Genomic DNA, 24226 nt, shown 5'->3' on the forward strand with positions numbered 1-24226 from the left:
TAAATACTTCCACAGAAACTGTGGTCTCAAACTCCTGACCTCAGGTGATCCGCCTGCCTTAGCCTGCCAAAGTGCTGGGATTACAGGTGTGAGCCACCACGCCTGGGCCTAAAATTTTTTATTTTTATTTTATTTATTTATTTTTTGTTATCCAGTTTCTGTGGAATTATTTAATTTTTAATTATTATTTTATTTTTTAGTGACAGGGTCTCGTTCTGTTGTCCACATTGGAGTGCTGTGGCACAATCGTAGCTCACTGGAACCCCGAACTCCGGGGCTCAAGTAATCTTCCCACTTCGGCCTCCCAAGCAGCTGGGACAATAGGCATATGCCACCATAGTCAGCTTATTTATCTATTTATTGCAGAGACAGGATCTTGCTATGTTACCCAGGCTGGTCTTGAACTCCTGGGCTCAAGCGATCCTCCTATCTGGTCCTCTCAAAGTGCCAGGATTACAGGAACTAGCCACCACACGCAGCCCCTGTAAATTTCTTAAAACCAAACATGTGGTCAGGTGCGGTGGCTCACACCTGTAGCGCTTTAGGAGGCTGAATCAGGTGGATCACTTGAGGTCAGGAGTTCAAGACCAGCCTGGCCAACATGGTGAAACCCTGTCTCTACTAAAAATATAAAAATTAGCCAGGTGTGGTGGCAGGCACCTGTAATCCAAACCACTCAGGAGGCTGAGGCAGGAGAATCGCTTGAACCCAACAGGTAGAGGTTGCAGTGAGCTGAGATCATGCCACCGTACTCTAGCCTGTGCGACAGAGCAAGACCCCATCTGAAAAAAAAAAAAAAAAGAACAAAACATTGATACAGACAGTAAAATGGATGAATCTTCAGGAAATTATTCTGGGTAAAAAAAAAAAGTCAATCTCAAATGGTTACATACGGTATTATTACATTTATGTAACATATTTGCAATGACAAAATTTTAGAAATGACAATCAGATTAGTGGTTCCCAGCGGTTAGGCATGGGCAAGGAGGCGGTGTGTGGTTATAAAGGAGTGACTCGAGGGATCCTTGTGATTTCGGGAGTTTTCAGTGTCTTGATGATGGTGGTAGAGACACAAACACATATGATGAAACTTTACAGAACTGAAGATACCCACATTCACGCATGCACATGCACGTATACAAAAACGAGTGAAAGAAAAAGTGGGGACATCTGAAAAACATCGATGGGATTGTGTCAATGTCAATATCCTGGTTGTATTGAAAGCAGGGATTCAAACACACATTTGTACGTGCATGTTCACATGTTCACAGCAACATTATTCACAGCAGCCAACAGATGGAAATTATCCAGTGTCCATCAGAAGATGAATAAACAAAACATGTCATATACATAAGATGGGCTATTATTCAGCCTTAGAAAGGAATGAAATCCTGATACATGCCACAACATTGTTGAATCCTGCAGATATTGTTAAGTGAAACAAGCCAGGCACAAAAGGACAAATGCGGCTGCCCCTGGTGACGCATGCCTGTAATCCCAGAATTTTGGGAGGCCGAGGGGGGTGGATCACCTGAGGTCAGGAGTTTGAGAACAGCCTGACCAACATGGAAAAATCCTGTCTCTTTTTTTTTTTTTTTTTTTTTTAAAGATTGGGTTTCACCATGACGGCCAGGCTGGTCTTGAACTCCTGACGTCAGGTGATCCACCCACCTCGGCCTCCCAAAGTGCTAGGATTACAGGCCTGAGCCACCGCGCCCGGCCTGAAAAACCCTGTCTCTACTAAAAATACGAAATTAGCCAGACATGGTGGCAGGTGCCTGTAATCCCAGCTGCTTGAGAGGGTGAGGCAGGAGAATTGCTTGAACCTGGGAGGCAGAGGTTGAGGTGAGCCGAGATCGCACCATTGCACTCCAGCCTGGGCAACAAGAGTGAAACTCAGTCTCCAAAAAAAAAAAAAGCCAAAAAACAAAGGACAAATGTTATATGATTCCATTTATAGAGGTGCCCAGAATGGGCAAATTTATAGAGATAGAAAGTAGAATGATAGTTGCTAGAGGCCAGGGGAAGAGTGGAATGGGCATTATTGTTTAGTGGGGACAGGGTGTTTGCTTGCGATGATAAAATAATATACTGGAAATGGCCAGGCACGGTGGCCCACACCTGTAATCCCAACACTTTGCATCTTGGCTCACTGCAACCTCTGCCTCCTGGGTTCAAGCGATTCTACTGCCTCGGCCTCCCAAGTAGCTGGGATTACAGGTGCCCACCACCATGCCTGGCTAATTTTTTTATTTATTTATTTTTATTTTTTGTATTTTTAGTAGAGACGGGGTTTCTCCATGTTGGTCAGGCTAGTCTCAAACTACTGATCTCAGGTGATCCACCTGCCTCAGCCTCCCAAAGTGCTAGGATTACAGGGGTGAGCCACTGCACCTGGCCTACTTCGACAAGTTTTTTAGTCCCTCAGTATTCTCACCTGCAAAATGGGGATAATAAGAGTCTTTACCTTAAGATAAAGGCAGGCACAAGAAATGCACTTAGCACTGTGCAGTCCGTTGTTCTGCAAATTGAGTTTCAACATTTTGTTGGTCACTGTCAGCTCCTCAGAACTCCAGATGTTACAAACATTGCTGCTCATGATGGTTTAATTCTCAGATGTGCCTGCTACCATGGTCTGAATGTCCGTGCCCTACCCTCAAATTCCTATGTTGAAACCTGCCCCATAAGGTGATACTATTAAGAGGGGGATCTTTGGGAGGTGATCAGGTCTCGAGGGCTCTGCTTTCATGAATGAGATTGGTGTCGTCTAAAAGAGGCTTGAGGGGTGAGTGCAGTGGCTCACGCCTGTAATCTCAGCACTTTGAGAGTCCAAGGCCTCTCAAAGAGTGGATCAAGAGGTCAGAAGTTCATGGCCAGCCTGGCCAAGATGGTGAACCCTTGTTTCTACTAAAAATAGAAAAATTAGCCAGGCACAGTGGCAGGCGCCTGTAATCCCAGCTACTCAGGAGACTGAGGCAGGAAAATCACTTGAAGCCAGGAGGCAGAGGTTGCCGTGAGCCAAGATCATGCCATTGTACTCCAGCCTGGACAACAAGGGTGTGCTACCATGCCTGGTTAATTTTTGTATTTTTAGTAGAGACAGGGTTTCACCATGTTGTCCAGGCTGGCCTCAAACTCCTGACCTCGTGATCTGCTGACCTCGGCCTCCCCAAGTGCTGGGATTATAGGTGTGAGCCACCACACCAGGCTGGCTAATGTATTTTCACTGTACCTTTTCTATGCTTAGATATATTTAGATATACAACTACTTACCATTGTGTTATAATTGCCTGCAGTATTCAGTAAAATAGCATACTGTACACATTTTTAGCCTACGAGCAGTGGGTTACACCATACAGGCTAGGTTTGTGTATATAAACACTCTGTGATGTTTACAGGGTGGCAAAACCTTCTAATGACACATTCCTTAGAACATAGCCCTGTCATTTAGTGACACATGATGGCATATCATAAAACAAAATGGGGCAGCCAGGCGCGGTGGCTCACGCCTGTAATCCCAACACTTTAGTAGCCTGAGGCGAGCAGATCACAAGGCTAGGAGTTTGAGAGCAGCCTGGCCAATATGGTGAAACCCCGTCTCTACTAAAAATACAAAAATTAGCTGGGCATGGTGGCAGGTGCCTGTAGTCCCAGCTACTTGGGAGGCTGAGGCAGGAGAATTGCTTGAACCTGGGGGCAGAGGTTGCACTGAGCCAAGATTGCACCACCGCACTCCGGCCTGGGCGACAGAGTGAGACTCTATCTCAAAAGATTTTTAAAAAATTACAAAAAAAAAAGAGAGAGAAAACCATCCAACTGAACAAGAATGGATTTTCTGAGGGTGGTATTGGAAGAGCGGATTTTTTTTTTTTTTTTTGAGACGGAGTTTCACTCCTGTTACCCAGGCTGGAGTGCAATGGCGCGATCTCGGCTCACCGCAGCCTCCGCCTCCTGGGTTCAGGCAATTCTCCTGCCTCAGCCTCCTTAATAGCGGATTATTAAAGGAAGAGCCTGATAGATTCAAAAGGCCAGGTCTGCACCTTCCAGGGACACTCCGGTCTTGGCTTTTTATTTTGTCTAGCTGGATGTCAAAATGCTACGCTTCTTGTAGGACTCCATCTGTAGCATTGCTCTTAGCTTATCTACTCTCATTAAGGCTTTTTGCGGGAGGGAACACACACACACACACACACACGCACGCGCGTGCGCGTAGGCGTTTGGACATTTGCCTAACGCACTTCCAGAGTCTCTCAGTCCGTAGGGCAGCAGGAAGTGCTTTAGTGGGGCTCCCACAGTCTTCACTAGCTTCTCCTGAGTTCCTTGCAGCAGCTCAGACATCCAGTACTCCCTCCCTCTCACCTCTAGGCCTTTGCAAATGCTGCTTCCTCCTGAAACAACCTCTACACCCTTGGCCTGGTGAATGACTTCTTGTCCTTCAGGATTCAGTTCTGGTGTGACCTCCTCCAGGAAGCCATCCTTGATCTCTCCCAGGTTGGGCGATGTGCTCCCTTAGCACAATGCCCTCCTCTTCTACCCAGGCAACCAAATCCATCGCAATGAGGCTGCTGGTGGTGACAATGCACTAAGAAACAATGCACTCGTTTCCGGGTGCTTGGGGAAGGAGAAGGACAGTATGAAGTCAAGTGTACTCTGCATGGATTAAAGCAGGAAGGTGACTCTCTCTCTTCTAGGATCTGCCTCCAGAGAGCCACATTTGATCTGTTTAGGAGAGTGGATTGGCACATGGGCTCTGGAGCCAGACACTCTGAGTCGAAATTCTGGCTCTCGCACTAACCATGGTGCGGCCCTGAGCCTTCAACTCTTCCTCATCTGTAACATGGGAATAGTAATAGAAACCATCTCATACGGATACTGAGAATCACATGAATTATGGGCTTGCTCTTAATATTGTTACTATTTTTTTTAATTTTTGAGACAGAGTCTCGCTCTGTCGCCCAGGCTGGAGTGCAATGGGACGATTTCACCTCAGTGCAACCTCTGCCTCCCGGGTTCAAGCAATTCTCTGCCTCAGCCTTCCCAATAGCTGGGATTATAGCCACCCACCACCACACCCGGCTAATTTTTTGTATTTTTAGTAGAGATGGGGTTTCACCATCTTGGCCAGGCTAGTCTTGAACTTCTGACCTTGTGATCCATATGCCTTGGCATCCCAAAGTGCTGGGATTACAGGCGTGAGCCACCACACCCAGCCATATTATTACTATTTTTAAAAAGATTTTTATTTACTTTGTGTTTTAGATACAGCATCTCATTCTGTTGCCCAGGCTGGAGTACAGTAACATGATCATAACTTATGTATCCTTGGACTTCAGGACTCAAGGGATCTTGTCTCCTCAGCATCCTGAGTAGCTGAGACTACAGGTGCACGCTGCCGTGGCTGGCTAATTAAAAAAATTTTTTTAGGCCAGGTGCAGTGGCTCATGCCTGTAATCCCAGCATATTGAGAGGCCAAGGCAGGTGGATTACAAGGTCTAGAGTTCGAGACCAGTCTGACCAACATGATGGAACCCCGTCTTTATTTAAAAAAAAAAAAAAAAGAGAGAGAGAGAGAGAGAGAGAGTTCCAGACCAACCTGACCAAGATGGACAAACCCTGTCTCTAATAAAAATTCAAAAAATTAGCCGGGCGTAGTGCATGCCTGTAATCCCAGCTCCTCGGAGGCTGAGGCAGGAGAATTGCTTGAACCTTGAGATGGAGGTTGTGGTGAGCCGAGATCATGCCATTGCACTCCAGCCTGGGCAACAAGAGTGAAACTCTGTCCTTAAAAAAAAAATTAGCTGGGTATGGTGGCCCATGACTGTCGTCCCAGCTACCTAGGAGGCTGAGGCAGGAGAATCGCTTGAACCTGGGAGGCAGAGGTTGCAGTGAGCGGAGATGGCGCCACTGCACTCCATCCTGAGTGACAACACAAGTCTCTGTCTCTAAATAGATTAATAAATTTTGTTGTAGAGACAAAGTTTCACTACATAGCCCAGTCTCCAACTTCTGGCCTCAAGCAATCATCTGGCCTTGGCCTCCCAAAGCGCTGGGATTACAGGCGTGAGCCACTGAGTCTAGGCCATTATTACTATTTATTTCTTTCCTCCTCCCTGGAGTCCCAGACTAGGTCAAGTCTGCATTAGATGCTCTCACACTGCATGTCTAGATTCCCTTCTTAGCCCTTCCCATGCCCCGTACATTTACATTCTCCCATGGGATTACTGAGGGCTCAGTTTCCTCTAGGCTGACTGTGGGCTATGTAACTGATGCCTGGCCTGTGTGCTGACCACAGCATCCTCAGATACAGTGCCTGGCACTTCAGAATTGCTCAACATGTGTTTTTCCTTATGCTGAGAAATGCATCTCTGGTTTTTTTTTTTTTTCTTTTTTTTTTTAGAGACAGACTCTCTGTCACCCAGGCTGGAGTGCAGTTGCACAATCACGGCTCACTGCAACCTTGAACTCCTCAGCTCAAGAAATCCTCCCACCTCAACCTCCTGAGTAGCTGGGACTACAGCCTTGCGTCACCATGTCCAACTAATTTTTTGTAGAGACAGGGTCTCGTTGTGTTACCCAGTCTGGTCTTGAACTCCTGGACTCACATGATCTCCTGCCTCGGCCTCCCAAAATGTGGGGATTAGAGGCCTCAGCCACTGCGGCCGGCTGAGAAATGTACGTCAGTATGATGGAGCAAGAGGACAGAGTCATGGTGGTTCTGGGAACAAATACAAAGATTTTTAAATAAACCAGTTTTGAAATAGACATCACAGAGGAGACAGGGAAGTGGCTCGGCTCCTCCTTCCTATTGCAGGTGACTGATGCAAGAGAGCTCAGCGAAGGATGAACCTGGATGTGTTGTGAGCTGCTGCCTTAGCCTCCTCCAACTGCTGCAGGGTATCTGGGACTGAAGGGAGCTCTGTGGATCTTTCTGGGCCTGGATCTTTCTGGGAATATTCCGGGGGCATGGGGTTAGGTCAGCCTGCTTCAGTTATCCACAGATGAAGAGAACTTGCCAGGGCCTGGGCAACCCTCTGTGATCCAGCCCTGCCCATCTTGCAGTAGTTAGTGAGTGCTTTGCTTTTCTTTTCCTCTCTCTCCTCTCTCTTCTCTTTTTTGGACAGAATCTTACTCTGTTGTCCAGGCTGCAGTGCAGTGGTGCGATCTCGGCTCATGGCAACTTACACCTTCTGGGTTCAAGCAATTCTCTGCCTCAGCCTCCAGAGTAGCTGGGATTACAGGTGCCCGCCACCACGCCCAGCTAATTTTTGTATTTTTAGTAGGGACGGGGTTTCACTATCTTGGCCAGGCTGGTCTTGAGCTCCTGACCTCGTAATCCACCCGCCTCAGCCTCCCAAAGTGCTGGAATTACAGGCATGAGTCTCCACACCCGGGCTACTGCATGCTTTTCTCCTACTTTTTCATGCTCCAGCCTCAATGGCCTTCTGTTCCCAACATACCATGCTCACAGCCTTGCACTTGCTGTTCCCTCTGCCTAGAAGGCTTTTCCCTCAGCTCTTCACAAGTCTGACTCCTCATCATTTAGGTCCCAGCTCAACTGAGATCCTAGAAAGGCCTTCCCTGAAGTCCCCACCCTCAACTCACCGTCATTGCAGAAAGTTCTGTTGGGCACCACTGCTCTCGACCACAGATGCACATGACACTTTCTGTCCTTTGCTCATGTCATTTGCTCTGCCTGGAATGCTTTACCTGACCCTTAATAGAAATCTAACCCATGTAGAATCTGGCAATATGTTAAAATAAAAGTCTTAAAATTAGTTCAGCAGGCTAGGCACAGTGGCTCACGCCTGTAATCCCAGCATTTTGGGTGGCTGAGGTGGGCAGATCATCTGAGGTCGGGAGTTCAAGACCAGCCTGATCAACATGGAGAAACCCTGTCTCTACTAAAAACACAAAATTAGACAGGCATGGTGGCACATGCCTGTAATCCCTTCTAGCTACTCAGGAAGCTGAAGCAGGAGAATCGCTTGAACCAGGGAGGCGAAGGTTGTGGTGAGCCGAGATTGTGCCATTGCACTCCAGCCTGGGCAACAAGAGTGAAAACTCTGTCTCTAAATAAAGAAAGAAAGAAAGAAATAAGGCCAGACACTGTGGCTCACACCTATAATCCCAGCACTCTGGGAGGCTGAGGCAGGCGGACTTCCTGAGGTCAAGAGTTCGAGACCAGCCTTGCCAGCATGGTGAAACCTAGTCTCTACTAAAAATACAAAAATTAGCTGGGCGTGTGGCAGACATCTGTAATCCCAGCTACTCAGGAAGCTGAGGCAGGAGAACCTCTTGAACCTGGGAGGTGGAGGTTGCAGTGAGCTGAGATTGCACCATTGTATTCCAGCTTGGGCAACAGAGCAAGACTCCGTCTCAAAATAAATAAAGAAAATAAATAAAAATAAAATTAGTTCAGCAATTCCACTTGTCAGAATGTATCCTTAAGGAAACAATTGTTGACATATACAAAGATTTAACTACAAGGATGTTCAGTGCAGCACTGTTTATGATAGCAAAAATAAAGTGTGTGCAGTGGCTCATGCCTGTAACCTCAGCACTTTGGGAGGCTGAGGGAGGTAGATCGCCTGAGCCCAGGAGTTCAAGAGCAGCCTGGGCAACACACGGAGACCAGTCCCTAAAAAAAAGAAAAGGAAAAAAAATAAATTGAGGCTGGATGCAGTGGCTCATGCCTATAATCCAGAACTTTGGAGGACCAAGGCAGAAGGGTCAGTTGAGGCCAGGAGTTTGAGACTAGCCTGGGTAACATAGCCAGATTCCTCTCTTAAAAAAAGAAAAAAAAAACCAGCCCAGGGTGGTGGTGCATGCCTGCAGTCCCAGCCACTCAGAAGGCTGAGGTGGAAGGATCACCTGCGCTCAGAAAGTCGAGGCTGCAGTGAGCACTGATTGCGCCACTGCATTTCAGTCTGGGTGACAGAGCAAGACCTAGTCAAAAATAAATAAACAAATAAATAAATAAATAAAGTCCCCTGAAGTTATAAAGACCAGATCAAACAATCTAGAAAAGGGCTTGACAGAGTGAACACTCAATAAACACCAGCTGCTTTTATGCATGGGAGAGTAGAGAGGATGTGAGCAGCTGCTGCTTCCAGGTAGACAGATTAAGATGATTTCATTTTCTTCTTTTGATTTATCCCCCTCTCCTAAGTTTTACATTATGAACATGTGTTTCTTGCTGGGCGCAGTGGCTCATGCCTGTAATCCCAGCACTTTGAGAGGCCAAGGCAGGCAGATCACGAGGTTAGGAGTTTTAAACCAGCCTGACCAACATGCTGAAACCCTGTCTCTTCTAAAAATACAAAAAAAATTAGCTGGGTGTGGTGGCGGGGGCTGTAATCCCAATCAGGAGGCTGAGGCAGGAGAATGAACCCGGGAGGTGGAGGTTTCGGTGAGCTGAGATGGCGCCATTGCACTCCAGCCTGGGTAACAAGAGTGAAACTCCATCTAAAATAAAAATAAAAATAACATATGTTTCTTTTGAAATAAGGGAGATGGACAATAGTCTTTCACGAAGCCCTTTTTCCGTGAATCTTGGTCCTCCTCCACCCCAGATCCCACCCAGCCGTGTAGGTGTCTGGTCGTACTGTCCACTAGAGAGAAAGCGTCTCTGGAGTCTGCAGCAGCCGGTCTGATAAACCAGCAAGGGAGGGAAAGAGCCTGCACCCGCCTCCCGGGGAGTTTGCCTAATGTTTGCTGCTGAGCATCCGGACAGAAGCCGCTGGCCAGCACGGACGTCCCACAAGGAGTCCAGAGGATGTGACGATCATCTCCCCATTCTTTTTACTCTCGGACCCCCGGCTCCGGAGTTTGAGGGTTCCTGTGTGTCAGTGAGAACTGGGAGGAGCTGGAGCGTGAGTGCTGCCTGCGTTTGCGAGATATCAGGGGTTTTGAGCTAAGCCAGCGGTGCTCCCTTCGGCCCTCCTCCCTCCCCCACCCTCCGCCGCGTGTGTTTTCTTTGGGCGGTGGGTTGGGCAATTATGCTTTGCGGCGTCTGTAAGATCTGAGTGCCAAGGCACTTGGGGTTTTTCTTTTTTTTTTTTTTTTTTGAGGCGGAGTCTTGCTCTGAGCACAGGCTGGAGTGCATGGCACGATCTCGGCCCACTGCAACCACAGCCTCCCGGGTTCAAGCAATTCTCATGCCTCAGCCTCCCGAGCAGCTGGGATGACAGGTGTGCGCCACCACGTCCGGATAATTTTTGTATTTTTAGTAGAGACGGGATTTCACCATGTTGGCCAGGCTGGTCTCCAACACCCGACCTCAGGTGATCCGCCCGCCTCGGCCTCCCAAAGTGCTGGGATTACAGGCGTGAGCCACCGTCCCCCTTGTGGGCTTTCAACTCCAAAGTTCAGGTTATAATTCTGCCTCCCCACCTGCCATCTCCCAAAGTTAAACTTTCTGTGCCTGTCTGTCTTTATCTGTAGAATGGGGATAATGATGAAAACAGCATGTAGGAGGAAATCCTACATGAAATCCACTCGAGGTACAGACGGTCACGGTTCCTATTTCTAGCCAGAGACACAAGACACTAGCCAGGGAAGCTGTAGGCGGGCGCTGCGGAGCCGCGGGAGGGCCCCGTTTATTACCCCAAAACCGCAGCCCGGAAAGCGCCCCCCTCCCGGAGCGTCCCGCCCGTGTCCCAGCCGGACGCCCAGCTTCCTGCCCCGGCGCGGCCCGGGCCCCGCCTAGCCCGCCCCGCAGCCGGCGTCTCCCTCGGGCTCCAGGGAGCGGAAAGGACTGGGCCGGTTGGAGGAGCCCAAGCCCGGGGACGACGGGCGGCGCGGGTCGAAGGGGCCGAAGAACTCGGCGGCAAAGGTGACCACGTCCTCTGGCTGGCGCAGCAGCAGGAAGAGCAGGAAGTCGGAGATGAGCGCGTGGGCCTCGGGGTGCTGCCGCAGATAGCTGGCATGGCCCAGCCGGAGCTCCTCCTGGCGGGGGACAGAGCCCAAGCCTGAGCTGGGCGGGGCCCCCGCGCCCCAGGAGCCCCCACCCACTCGCTCCAAGGAGAGCTGAGGGGCGCTGGAGACTTCCAGCCCCTACGGGTGTGCATTTCAATCAGGTGCAGAAAGATCAATAACGAATTTTTTTTTTCTTTTTTTTTTTTTAAGACGGGGTTTCACCATGTTGGTCAGGCTGGCCTTGAACTCCCGACCACAGGTGATCCGCCGCCTTGGCCTCCAAAGTGCTTGGATTACAGGCGTGAGCCACCATGTCCGGCCCATCAATAACGAATTTTAAGGCCTAGTGGGGAATGGGGACCCCAGACTGGTGTAGCCTCTCCTCACCTTCCGTTCCAGGAACTTCGTATAGAGCTCCATATCCTCCTCCCACACTAGAGGCTTCTTCTCAAACACGGGGCGTGGCTCAATCTCATCTGGGTGGGGAACATGGAAGGCTGGGCGTCCCCACCTCAGAACCTTCCCTGGATACCCAGCGGGATCCCGAGAACACCCAAACAGAAGGCTCAGGTGGAGCCCCAGGAGTCTGCTGCGGGACAGAGTGGCAGGAAGGGGCTCCCAGCAAGAAAGATCCTCGTCTTAGTGCCTGGGGTCAGGGGCTGAAAGGCAGGTGTTCTCCAGCTGCTTCCAGGCTCCTGTCCCGTTCACAGCACATTGGGTCCAGTCCCTGCATCCTGGAAGGCCCAGGTTTCCCCGCTCCCCTTCACTCTCCCACGCTGCCCAAGGCCTGGACTTCACTCACCCACTTCCCTCAAGATGGGCATCTTGGTGATGATGCAGCACCCTGGGGAGCCCACCTGTATTCTCTTGGCCAGGTGCCTGGAATGCAACACAGAACATGTGAGAGGGAGAGTCTTCCCAGCCCACCCGCTGTGGACGGTATTCTCCATCTAACCCCCAGTGTGGTGATAGTTGGAGGTAGGGCCTTTGGGGAGGTCATTACCTTTATGTGCAGTCATAAGGGTGGGGCCCTAATCAGATAGGATCGGTGTCTTTATAAGGAGGAGATGCCAGAGAGTTCTCTCTCCACTCACTCACAGAAGAAAGGCCATGTGGGGACACACTAAGAAGGCAGCTGTCGGCCAGGTGTGGTGGCTCACGCCTGTAATCCAAGCACTTTGGAGGCCATGGCAAGTGGATCACCTGAGGTCGGGAGTTCAAGACCAGCCTGACCAACATGGTGAAACCCTGTCTTAAAAAAAAAAAGAAAGAAAAAGAAAAAGAAGGCAGCTGTCTGCAGGCTAGGAAGAGAGCCGTCACCAGAAACCAACTCTGACAGCACCATGATCTTGGACTTCCAGCCTCCAGAGCTGCGAGCAAATACATTTCTCTGGAAGCCACTCAGCCTGTGGTATTTTGTTATGGCAGCCTAAGCAGACTCATAAATGACAGTACCACCCCTTTTTCTTTTGAGACGGAGTCTCACTCTGTTGCCCAGGCTGGAGTGCAGTGGTGAGATCTCAGCTCACTGGAACTCCGCCTCCTGGGTTCAAGCGATTCTCTGCCTCAGCCTCCTGATTAGCTGGGATTATAGGCACCCAACACCACGCCTGGCTAATTTTTATATTTTTAGTAGAAATGGGGTTCCACCATCTTGGCCAAGCTGGTCTTATATGCCTAACCTCCTGATCCACCCGCCTCAGGCTCTCAAAGTGCTGGGATTACAGGCATGAGCCATTGTGCCCAGCTGACAGTGCCCCTTGAGAGACCATTCCAGGCCTCTATTCTGCCTTCTTCTCAGATTTTTTGAGTTCCTGGGTGGTGTTCATTTCTGGATGAACACACAGGGCTTGGCAAGTATTAGGCCCCCTTTTTTTTTTTTTTGTTTGTTTGTTTGTTTAAAAAAAGGATCTTTAGAGGTCCTAGGTCCAGCACTAGGAAATCATGGACCCTCCTTGGCCAGGTGCGGTGGCTCACGCCTGTAATCCCAGCATTTTAGGAGGCTGCGATGGGTGGATCACTTGAGGTCAGGGATTTGAGACCAGCCTGGCCAACATGGTGAAACCCCATCTCTACTAAAAAATACAAAAAATGAGCCAGACATGGTGGCAGGTGCCTGTAATCACAGCTATTTTGGTGACTGAAGTATGAGAATCACTTGAACCTGGAATGTGGAGGTTGTAGTGAGCCAAGATTGCATCACTGCACTCCAGTCTAGACAACAGAGCGAGTCTGTCTCAGAAAGAGAAAGAGGCCTGTCACAGTGGCTCATGCCTGTAATCCCAGCACTTTGGGAGGCCAAAATGGGTGGGTCACCTGAGGTCAGGTGGTTGAGACCAGCTTGGCCAACATGGTGAAACCCTGTCTCTACTAAAAATACAAAAATTAGCCAGGTGTGGTGGCAGGCACCTGTAGTCCAAGCTACTTGGGAGGCTGAAGCAGGAGAATCACTTGAACTCCAGAGGCGGAGGTTGCAGTGAGCCAAGATCATGCCACTGCATTCCAGCCTGAGCAACAAAGCAAGACTCCATCTCAAGAAAGAAAGAAGGAAAGAAAGAAAAGGAAGGAGGGAGGGAGAAAGAAAGAAAAAGAAAGAAAAGAGAAAGAAAGAAAGAGAAAACAAGGAAAGATTATGGAACCTGCTGCTATGTGGCACTCAAAATAGAAAGAGTGGCCTGGAGCTGTGGGGCACACCTGTAGTCCCAGCTACTAGGGAGGCTGAAGCAGGAGGATTGCTTAAGCCCAGGAGTTGGAGGCTGCTATGGACTATGATCGCACCAAAACCAAAAACAAACTAAGTTATGAGATAAAGCCAACAACGTTTTTATTACTTTTTCCCCAGTGTAGTGATTATGTCAATACCTATTCTGAATTTTTTTTTTTGAGATGGTGTTTCATTCTTGTTGCCCAGGCTGGAGTGCAATGGCACGATCTCAGCTCACTACAACCTCCACCTCACAGGTTCAAGTGATTTCCTGCCTCAGCCTTACAAGTAGCTGGGATTACAGGCATGCACCACCACACCCGGCTAATTTTTTGTATTTTTAGTAGAGACAGGGTTTCTCCATGTTGGTCAGGCTGGTCTTGAACTCCTGACCCCAGGAGATCCGCCTGCCTCTGCCTCCCAAAGTGCTGGGATTACAGGCATGAGCCACCGTGCCCAGCCATATTCTGAAATTTTAAGAAATAAACTCATCCAGACTCTGTCTCAAAACAAACAAACAAAAACAAAAAAAACCCGACAACTCTCTTTTCTTCCACCTGAATTTTCTTGCGAGTTAGAGGCAGTGCTTTGCTGATGACCGCAGGGCAGCCTGCCACAGGCAATTCCTCCGGCACAGTGATTTGATCAAGTGTGCAGTCATTCAAACCTTGATGTTATCAATATTACCTCTTACACAGTGGTAGCTGCACTAGCTATCAGGCCTGTGGTGTTCAGTGAGGTTTGGGAGCCACTGTGAGGGTTAAGAGGACAAGCAAATAAATGAAGAAAGAGTGAATGATATGGATAAAGCGGAAGGACACTCCCGTCTCCACGGCAGCTCTTCCTCGTGGTGTCCCCAGAAGCAGCCAGTCCTTGAGCACCTACAAGCTCAGCACCACTCGTTGCCCCACCATCAGCAGCTCACCCATCAGAGAGCAGGTAGTACTGGCAGGACATGGGGATGCCCTCCTCCGAGTGGACAGTTTGCTCCACGATGAACACTTCGGCCTGCTTTTGGTCCACCTGGATGGTCTGGAAGCCCAGGTCTTGCTGGAAACAGCCAAAATTGGGGGGTGGGAGGTGAGGTGGATGCCCGCCAAGGTCTCCCCATCATCTCACCTTAGCCTTTTCTCCATCTCATATCTTCACCACCACATTTGAGGTTGCAACTCCAAACCTCCAAGCTAAGTTGGGGGCCCCTCATAGGAAACTAGCTCCAGGTTGCCCCTGACCCCTCCCAGGCCATCTCGCTGACCAGGTGCTTCTAGTTGGCAAATTCTGTTACAGGGATGAGAAGCAGTATGGGGAAGGTTGTGGGAGCGGAGAGGGAGGATAAGCTACTAGGGCCAGTGGGTGGAGGCAAAGTGAGGCTCAGAGGCGTGACACCAGACATATTTGTAGCCACCTCAGACCCATGGTGTTTCGGGCAGTCTGTCCTTATTGTAATTAAAACTTAAACCCCTGTTATGGCTGCGGCCATGGAGAGAAACGTGTTAAACACGTTTCAGGCCGGGCGCGGTGGCTCACGCCTGTAATCCCAGCACTTTGGGAGGCCAAGGCGGGTGGATCACGAGGTCAAGAGATCGAGACCATCCTGGTCAACATGATGAAACCCCGTCTCTACTAAAAATACAAAAAATTAGCTGGGCGTGGTGGTGCATGCCTGTAATCCCAGCTACTTAGGAGGCTGAGGCAGGAGAATCACTTGAACCTGGGAGGCGGAGGTTGTGCTGAGTCGACATCGAACCATTGTACTCCAGCCTGGGCAACAAGAGCGAAACTCTGTCTCAAAAAAAAATTGGCCCCCAAAGTATCTCACTGGAAATCATGTGTTCAGTGGCAAGGCTTTAAAATCACCTACTGCAGGAAGTCTCAGGCATGCTGATTTTGAAATTTTAGTTAAAAACAAAAAACAAAAACGGAACACCCTTTGGGGTTGAGAAATAATAAAAGAATATTTAAGTACAGTTGGACATGTTGCACTTCCTAAAGTTACAAAATGATTTTTTTTTTTGAGAAGGAGTCTCCCTCTGTTGCTCAAGCTGGACTGCAGTTGTGTGATCTCAGTTCACTGCAACCTCTACCTCCCAGGTTTAAGAAATGATTCTCCTGCCTCAGCCTCCCAAGTAACTGGAATTACAGGTGCCCACCACCTCGCCTGGCTAATTTTTGTATTTTTAGTAGAGACCAGGTTTCACCATGTTGGCCAGGCTGGTCTGGAACTCCTAACTTCAAGTGATCTGCCCACCTTGGCCTCCCAAAGCGCTGGGATTACAGGCGTGAGCCACCATGCCCAGCCAAAAATGATGTATTTTTAAAATCATCCCTGCACTATATTTATCTTTTCTGGACTGACTTCTGTGCAAAAGCATTGCTTCTCTGAATTGTTTCCGCCTCTCAGCCCCTCTCACTTCATTTGCCCCACACTCACTCCCTGACAAACGTGCTTTCCTGCCCTTGGAAGCCCCATTCCTACTTGTGCTGTTTTCTACTCCCCCTCCCCCGCCTCCCTCATCTAATTCCACAGCTGTTCCCCATCTCAGTGCTTTTCATGCCCTTTCTAGTTTGCTCCCAAGCAAAGTCTCCTGCCCAGGGAGACCCCTCACATAGGTGGAATAGCAGAGTTTGCCCTCAGTGTCCAAGGCCAGGAAGCGAGCGTTGCTGGGCACCATCCGCCGCCAGGCCATCACCCTGAGCAGCACCAGGTTGGCAGCCTCTGAGACGAAGCCCTTGATTGAGCTCCAGGGGAAAGAAGTCATTGCAGTCTTCACTTCCTGTTCAGAACAGATCGGGGTCAGGAACCTGGAACAGGAACGTGCAGGGGACAGCAGGGGGTGGGCAACCCAGGTGTTGAGTATACACATATATATTTTTTTGAGACGGAGTCTCGCTCTGTCACCAGGCTGGAGTGCAATGGTGCGGTCTCAGCTCACTGCAACCTCTGCCTCCTGGGTTCAAGCGATTCTCCTGCCTCAGCCTGCTGACTAGCTGGAACTACAGGAACCCACCACCAAGCCTGGCTGATTTTTGTATTTTTAGTAGAGATGAGATTTTACCATGTTGGCTGGACTGGTCTAGAACTCCTGACATTGTGATCCGCTGGCCTCTGCCTCCCAAAGTGTTGGGATTACAGGCGTGAGTCACCGTGCCCGGACATTTTTTTTTTTTTTTTTGAGGCAGAGTTTTGCTCTTTGTCACCCAGGCTGGAGTACAATAGCGCGGTCTCAGTTCACTGCAACCTCTGCCTCCTGGGTTCAAGGGATCTCCTGCCTCAGCTTCCCAAGTAGTTGGGATTATAGGCCACCATGCCTGGCTAATTTTTGTAATTTTAGTAGAGATGAGGTTTTACCATGTTAGCCAGGCTGGTCTCGAACTCCTGACCTGAGGTGGTAGGCCTACCTCAGTCCCCCAAAGTGCTGAGATTAGAGACGTGAGTCACCGCACCTGGCCTTCAGCCGGGCAGATGGTTTTTAATGATTCCTCAGTCCGGGCCCCTGGCTTGATCTAATCTGGCCCCTGCTCAGGGTTCTGAAGGGGACATTATGAAAGAAAAATAAATCTTGGGACCCCAAATCACTAAGCCAAAGGGAAGTCAAGCTAGGACCTACTTCAGGCAAACCTGCCTCCCATTTTATTCCTAAATAAGGTAGCTGCTAAGATAATAAACCTGCATGGCTCCCTCACCGTTTGCCCACAGGAAATTCCTTGTGTACAAAGGACAGACAGAACTCAAAGTCATCCTTCTGCTCACATGAGATAAATGCGTATCTGATGGCTTCCTCTGCTCTATTGTTTCACAAAGCCAGACTAAGGCATAAGTGACCACTCTTCTACCCAACTCTCACATGTAAATTGTGTATTCAGTGAAAGGCTAATCAGAAACTTCAAAGCATGTCTCTTATCACCTATGATTTGGAAGCCCCCTCCCTGCCTCCAGTTGTCCTGCCTTTCCCAACAAACCAATGTACATCCTATACATGTTGATTGATGTCTCATGTCTCTCTAAAATGTATAAACCAAGTTGTGGGCTGGCGCGTGGTGTGGTGGCTCACACCTGTAATCCCAGCCTTTGGGAGGCTGAGGTGGGTGGATCACAGGGTCAAGAGTTCAAGACCAGCCTGGCCAAAATGGTGAAACCCCGTCTCTACAAAAAATACAAAAAATTAGCCAGATGTGGTGGTGGGCACCTGTAATCCTAGCTAGTTGGGAGGTTGAGGCAGAGAATTGCTTGAACCCAGGAGGCGGAGGTTGCAGTGAGCCCAGATTGCGTCACTGCGCTCCAATGTGGGCGAAGAAGCAAGACTCCCTCTCAAAACAACAAACAAAAAACAAAACGAAACAAAAAATACAAAATTAGCCTGGCGTGGTGGCGCATATCTGTAATCCCAGCTACTTGGGAGGCTGAGGCAGGAGACACGCTTGAAATGGGGAGGCGGAGGTTGTGGGGAGCTGAGATGGCGCCATTGCAACAAGAGTGAAACTCTGTCTCAAAAAAAAAAAAACCCAAACTGTGCCCAGACCACTTTGGGCACATGTCCTCAGAACCTCCTGAGGCTGTGTCATGGGTGTGTCCTTAACCTTAGCAAAATAAATTGATTGAGACCTTTCTCAGATATTCTGCGTTCACAGTGTGGAGTGCATCTCCATCTGGCTGGCATCCTTACCTCACCCTCCTTGATGCTTCTGGTCACAGCCAGCTGATCATCCTCCTTCAGCAAACTCATCTTCCTTTCCATGGGGAGGATGAAGAACTAAGGGCCAGAGCATTTGGGGCATGATCAGGGATTCCGTGGGTCCCCCAGAAATCACCTGACTATTCTTAATTAATGAGAAAACTGAGGTTTAAAGATTTTGATTTAAAAAAACAACAGCAGGGCTGGGCGTGGTGGCTCACACCTGTAATCTCAACACTTTGGGAGGCCAAGGGGGGCGGATCACTTGAGGTCAGGAGTTCGAGACCAGCCTGATCAACATGGCAAAACCCCGCCTCTGTTAAAAATACAAAAATTGGCCAGGCACCGTGGCTCATGCCTGTAATCCCAGCACTTTGGGAAGCCGAGGTGGGTGGATCAGAAGGGCAGGAGTTTGAGACCAGCCTGGCCATTATGGTGAAATCCCGTCTCTATCAAAAATACGAAAATTAGCTGGGCATGGTGGCACCTGCCTGTAGTCCCAGCTATTCTGGAGGCTGAAGGAGAAGAATCGATTGAGCTTGGGAGGTGGAGGTTACAGTGACCGAGATTGTCCCACTGCCCTCCAGCCTGGGCAACAGAGTGAGACTCTGTCTCAAAAAAAAATTTTAGCCAGGTGTGGTGGTGCACATCTGTAATCCCAGCTATTTGGGAGGCTGAGGTAGGAGAATTGCTTGAACTCGGAAGGCAGAGGTTGCAGTGAGCCAAGATCGCACCACTGCACTCCAGCCTGGGTGACAAGAGCAAGACTTCATCTTAAAAAAAATAATAATAAATAAAAAACAGGAGCAACAACAAACCAAAAAAGCCCTTTCATACACAGTGAAGCTGAAGAATAGCAGTCGTGTTATGATGTAGTGTAAAGCTCAAAAGCAATGTACTTCAGAACACTGCTTTTAAAAGATGGGGGTGGGCTGGGCGCAGGGCCAGCAGGTTGCCTCTGAGAAGATCTGATACCCAAACTCTGAACCCAGCCTATGCCAGACCTCTTCCAGCCTGAGAGCCCAGTGCCTCCCTGGAGGCCTGATGGGCTGGCCTTTCCCACAGCCTAGCCCTGGGGGCCTGTCCCACCTGGCCTCCAAGTTCCCCAGCTCTGTGCCCTCCTCACACCCAGCCCCAGCCATTTAATTAACTTGTGGAATGTGAACATGACGTGTTTACACACTGGAAACTACTCAAGCCTAAAAACCTTCCCACAAAAACCATCCCCAGACAAGCAAAAACAAACAAAAAAACAAAACAAAACGAAACGAAAACCATCCCCACCTTTTTTTGGGGGGGGGGTCGATGGAATTTGCTCTTGTCACCCAGGCTGGAGTGCAATGGCACCATCTCGACCCACTGTAACCCTCTGCCTCTGGGATTCAGCGATTCTCCTGCCTCAGCCTCCTGAGTAGTTGGGATTACAGGTGCATGCCACCATCCCTGGCTAATTTTGTATTTTTAGTAGAGACGGGGTTTCTCCATGCCAGTCAGGCTGGTTTCGAACTCCCAACCTCAGGTGATCTGCCCACCTCGGCCTTCCAAAGTGCTGGGATTACAGGCGTGAGCCACTTGGCCCAGCCTCCATCTTTTTTTTTTTTTGAGACAGGGTCTCACTCTGTCACCCAGGCTGGAGTGGAGTGCGGCGATACGCAACTGCTCACTGCAGCCTCGACCTCCTGGGCGCCACTGAACCTTCCACTTCCGCCTCCCAAGTAGCTGGGACTACAGGTACACATCACTACACCCAGCTACTTTTTGTATTTTTTGTACAAAAATTGTAAAAATTTTTGGTGGGTTTCGCCATGTTGCCCAGGCTCAAACTCTTGAGATCAAGGGATCCTCCCATCTTATCCTCGAACAGTGTGAGGATTATAGGCCTGAGCCATTGTACCCAGCCCACCCTCGTTTTTTTTTTTCTTGAGACAGAGTTTTGCTCTGTTGCCCAGGTGGGAGTGCAGTGGCACAATCCTACCTCCCAGAGGTAGCCATGAGCCAAGATTGTGCCACTGCACATCTGAGCAATTCTCCTGCCTCAGCCTCCTGAGTAGCTGGGACTATAGGCACATGCCACCACTCCTGGCTAATTTTTTTTTTTTTTTTTTTTTTTTGAGATGGAGTTTTGCTCCTGTTACCCAGGCTGGAGTGCAATGGCGCGATCTCGGCTCACCACAACCTCCGCCTCCTGGGTTCAGGCAATTCTCCTGCCTCAGCCTCCTGAGTAGCTGGGATTACAGGCACGAGCCACCATGCCCAGCTAATTTTTTGTAGTTTTAGTAGAGACGGGGTTTCACCATGTTGACCAGGATGGTCTCGATCTCTTGACCTCGTGATCCACCCGCCTCGGCCTCCCAAAGTGCTGGGATTACAGGCTTGAGCCACCGCGCCCAGCCCCTCCTGGCTAATTTTTATATTTTTAGTCAAGATGAGGTTTCACTGTGTTGGCCAGGCTGGTTTTGAACTCCTGACCTCAGGGTGATCTGCCTGCCTAGGCCTCTCAAAGTTCTGGTATTACAGATGTGAGCCCCTGTGCCCAGCCCAGCCCTTTTAAAACCAGTGTTCTGATGGCTGGGTGCAGTGGCTCATGCCTGTAATCCTAGCCCTTTGGGAAGCCCAGGAAGGTGGATCACCTGAAGTAAGGAGTTCGTGACCAGCCTGGCCAACATGGTGAACCGCCCCCCCACCACAACTAAAACGTAAAAATTAGATGGGCGTGGTTGTGGGCACCTGTAATCCCAGTTACTTGAGAGGCTAAGACAGGAGAATCACTTGAACCCGGGAGGCGGAGGTTGCAGTGAGCCAAGATCTCGCCACTGCACTCCAGCCTGGGCAACAAGAGCGAGATTCCGTCACCAAAAAAACCCCAAAACAACAAAACAACAACAAATCAGTGTTGTGAAGTGCATTGCTTTTGAGTTTTATATTTCATAGCATGACTGCTATTCTTTAGCTTCACTGTGTATGAAAGGGGGTTCTTGATTTGTTGTTGCTGCTGTTTTTTTAAGTCAATATCTCTCTTTTCTTCCCTGGATTGGGTCAAGGCTGGGGCCCTGGGAAGTACCTTGATGAACTCGTGGTTGTGCTGTTCCATGAGCTCCAGCTTCTCTGAGAGATGGCCTGGGGTGCAGGGACACAGACACTGAAGTCACAGGAGATGTGGGTCAGAGGCCGAAGGTAGGGAAGGTGGTGGCCCAGGCTGGAGGTCTAGGTGTAATAAGGTCCCAGAAAAACTACAGGATGGGTAAGAGGTGCCCTCATCGAGTCCAGGGGTAACTCCTTGGCCCCTCCCCCACCCTGTGACTTGTTCTGGTCCAAGGCAAAGCCAAGGGGTTGGTCCTGAAAAAAGATTCTAGGAATGGTGGAGGGGAGGTGGGGAGGAAGGAGAGGGTGAGGGGCTTCAGGCAGCAGGAAGGCTACCCAGGAGGGAATTTCCACAGAGCGTTTTGTCCACGAAGCCTCGGGTAAAGGCGTGCACGAAGATGCAGGATGTCAACAGACCAAGTTTTTCCTGGTATTTCCCCCTCTGCACCTCAATGGTCAGCTCTCCCTGGGGCTCCCCGGTGTCTGAGACCATGGCCAGCGTCTCGGAGAAGAACAGCAACTGTAGCTCCTCGTACCCTAGGGTGAGGGGCCCATGGGAACAGATACAGCCCCTGCTCCTGGGCCCCAATCCTTGGACCCCACGACCACCAGGGTCCCCACTGTCCCCACCTGCCTGCTCATCCCACAGCCTTCCTCACTGGCGTGGACAGGGGACGACTCCTCCCCCATGTCCCCATGTCCCAGGGGCCTTCCCTTGAAGAAAGTCAACAAATAGGCCTCAGGTATTTTCTGAGTCCCAGGAGAATCAAGGAAGAAAGAGAGAGAGAGAGAGAGGGAGAGAGAGACTGAAGAGACTGGACCTTCTCTCTTCCCTCCGCTCCAGAGTTGCAGCCCTCCCCGCACCCCCATCTTCGACACCGTCTGAGCTCACCAAGAGAGCTGAGGAAGTTGATGGCTTCGGCATTGGCCTCTGGGAATGGCAGACCCTCAACGCCCGAGGGTTGGTGGTCCTTGGTTCTGGAGCCTACAGAAAGAGGAGAGGCTAAGATGGCAGACCCTGGGGAGAAGGACAGGGGTCAGGGAGGCAAGGCAGGGTACCTCAGTCCCGGCCCCAGCACCCCAGAACAGAATCCTCCAAGACTACCCCGAGGTGGATTGGAAGGGAGAAGCGGGTCCCCGCCTCCAGCACCAGCAGTCCTCTTCCCACCTGTGGAGTGAACTTTGGAGGACATAGTGTGGGCCTCTACCCAGTCTGTGTGCAGCTGTCTCCATGGCAACCAGAGCTGGCTAGTGCCTCTTAAAGGGCCATCGACCCACTTCACTACACTCAGTCCTTGGAGGAAACTGGCACTGCGGGTTTGGGGCTCAGCACAAGCCTGAGGTGTTGTCCAGCAGAGGGAGCATTTGATATTCTTTGTTTTCTCTTTTGAGACGGAATCCCGCTCTGTCACACAAGCTGAAGTGCAGTGGCGCCATCTCAGCTCACTGAGACCTCCGCCTCCCAGGTTCAAGCGATTCTTCTGCCTCAGTAGCTGGGACTACAGGCCTCCACCATGCCTGGCTAATTTTTGTATTTTTAGCAGAGATGGGGTTTCACCATATTGGCCAGGCTGGTCTCAAACTCCTGACCTGGCTCACACCTGTAATCCAGCACTTTGGGAGTCCCAGGCTGGTAGATCACTTGAGGCCAGGAGTTTGGGACCAGCCTGGTCAACATGGTGAAACTCTTCTCTACTAAAAATACAAAAATTACCAGGGAGTAGTGCAGATGCCTATAATCTGTCTAAAAAAAAAAAAAAAAAAAAAAAGACCTTAGAAGATATGACCCAAAGTCACACAGAACCTCACATCCACACAATCTAATTAGATGCTATGTGAATTTCTCTGCAAGTTGCAGTCCTAATACATGTGACAATAACAATAACAACAGTGACAATCATAGCAAACCCTTTGACCGAACTTACTCCTGGTGAGGCAATCTTTTTTTTTTGAGACGGAGTCTTTCTCTGTCACCCAGCCTGGAGTGCAGTGATGGTGCGATCTTGGCTCACTGCAACCTCTGCCTCCTGGGTTCAAGTGATTCTTCTGCCTCAGCCTCCTGAGTAGCTGGAACTACAGGAGCGTGCCACTAAGCCAAGCTAATTTTATTATTATTATTTTGGTCAGCTAATTTTTTTTTTTTTTGTAGAGATGGGGTTTCTTTTATCCTTTATTTTTTTTTTGAGATGGTGTCTTGCTCTGTCATCAGGCTGGAGTATAGTGGCGTAATCTCGGCTCACTGCAACCTCTGCCTTCAAGTGATTCTCCTGCCTCAGGCTCCCAAATAGCTAGGACTACAGGCATGTGCCACCATGCCCAGCTAATTTTTGTATTTTTTAGTAGAGACAAGGTTTCACCATGTTGGCCAGGCTGGTCTTGATTTCTATACCTCGTGACCTGCCCGCCTCAGCTTCCCAAAGTCCTGGGATTCAGGCATGAGCCACCGCTCCTGGCAAGAGACGGGGTTTCTTTATATTGGTCATGTTGATCTCGAATTCCCGACCTCAGGTGATCTATCTGCCTCAGCCTCCCAAAGTGCTGGGATTATAGGTGTGAGCTACCTCGCCCGGCTTATTGTTATTATTATTATTTGAAATGAAGACTCACTCTGTCATCAGGCTGGAGTGCAGTGTCATGATCTTGGCTCACTGCAACCTCCACTTCCCGGGTTCAAGGGATCCTCCTGACTCAACCTCCCAAGTAGCTGGGATTACAGGCATACACCACCATGCCCAGCTAATTTTTGTATTTCTTTTTCTTTTTTTTTAATTTTAAATTATATTTTGCTTAATTTCTCTCTTTATTTCTTGTGCTAACTGCCAGTAATAATTTTTGTTTTTTAGTAGAGATG

The 24226-nt window shown here is 49.6% G+C and overlaps 1 protein-coding gene and 1 long non-coding RNA gene across 7 annotated transcripts in view; one reads left to right on the forward strand and one right to left on the reverse strand.

Annotated features, from left to right (window-relative positions):
* Positions 1-11744, forward strand: part of LOC116551792 — a 17619-nt gene extending 5875 nt beyond the window's left edge. Inside the window, exons 2-4 of the long non-coding RNA XR_004269067.1 lie at positions 9404-9409; positions 11561-11568; positions 11734-11744. This is a non-coding gene — a long non-coding RNA (uncharacterized LOC116551792). The remainder of the gene's footprint in view (positions 1-9403; positions 9410-11560; positions 11569-11733) is intronic.
* Positions 10570-22675, reverse strand: CATIP (ciliogenesis associated TTC17 interacting protein). Of its 6 annotated transcripts, none has more exons than XM_032278235.1 (10): positions 22481-22672; positions 22268-22360; positions 21712-21912; positions 21356-21411; positions 18286-18372; positions 16228-16395; positions 14547-14671; positions 11720-11796; positions 11305-11393; positions 10570-10947 (listed from the first exon to the last, which is right to left on the reverse strand). In XM_032278235.1, the coding sequence occupies exons 1-10, from the start codon at positions 22566-22568 to the stop codon at positions 10705-10707; spliced, it is 1227 nt and encodes a 408-aa protein (XP_032134126.1). In that variant the 5' UTR covers positions 22569-22672; the 3' UTR covers positions 10570-10704. The 6 variants fall into 6 exon arrangements, with proteins under 6 accessions (XP_032134126.1, XP_032134127.1, XP_032134128.1 ...); XM_032278236.1 differs by having other exon boundaries at positions 22544-22669; XM_032278237.1 differs by having other exon boundaries at positions 21712-21877; positions 22544-22655.
* Positions 22676-24226: the final 1551 nt, after the last annotated feature.

This window comes from Sapajus apella, unplaced genomic scaffold (genome assembly GCF_009761245.1).
Source record: "Sapajus apella isolate SASKATOON/1434 unplaced genomic scaffold, GSC_monkey_1.0 scaffold10, whole genome shotgun sequence".
NCBI lineage: Eukaryota > Metazoa > Chordata > Mammalia > Primates > Cebidae > Sapajus > Sapajus apella.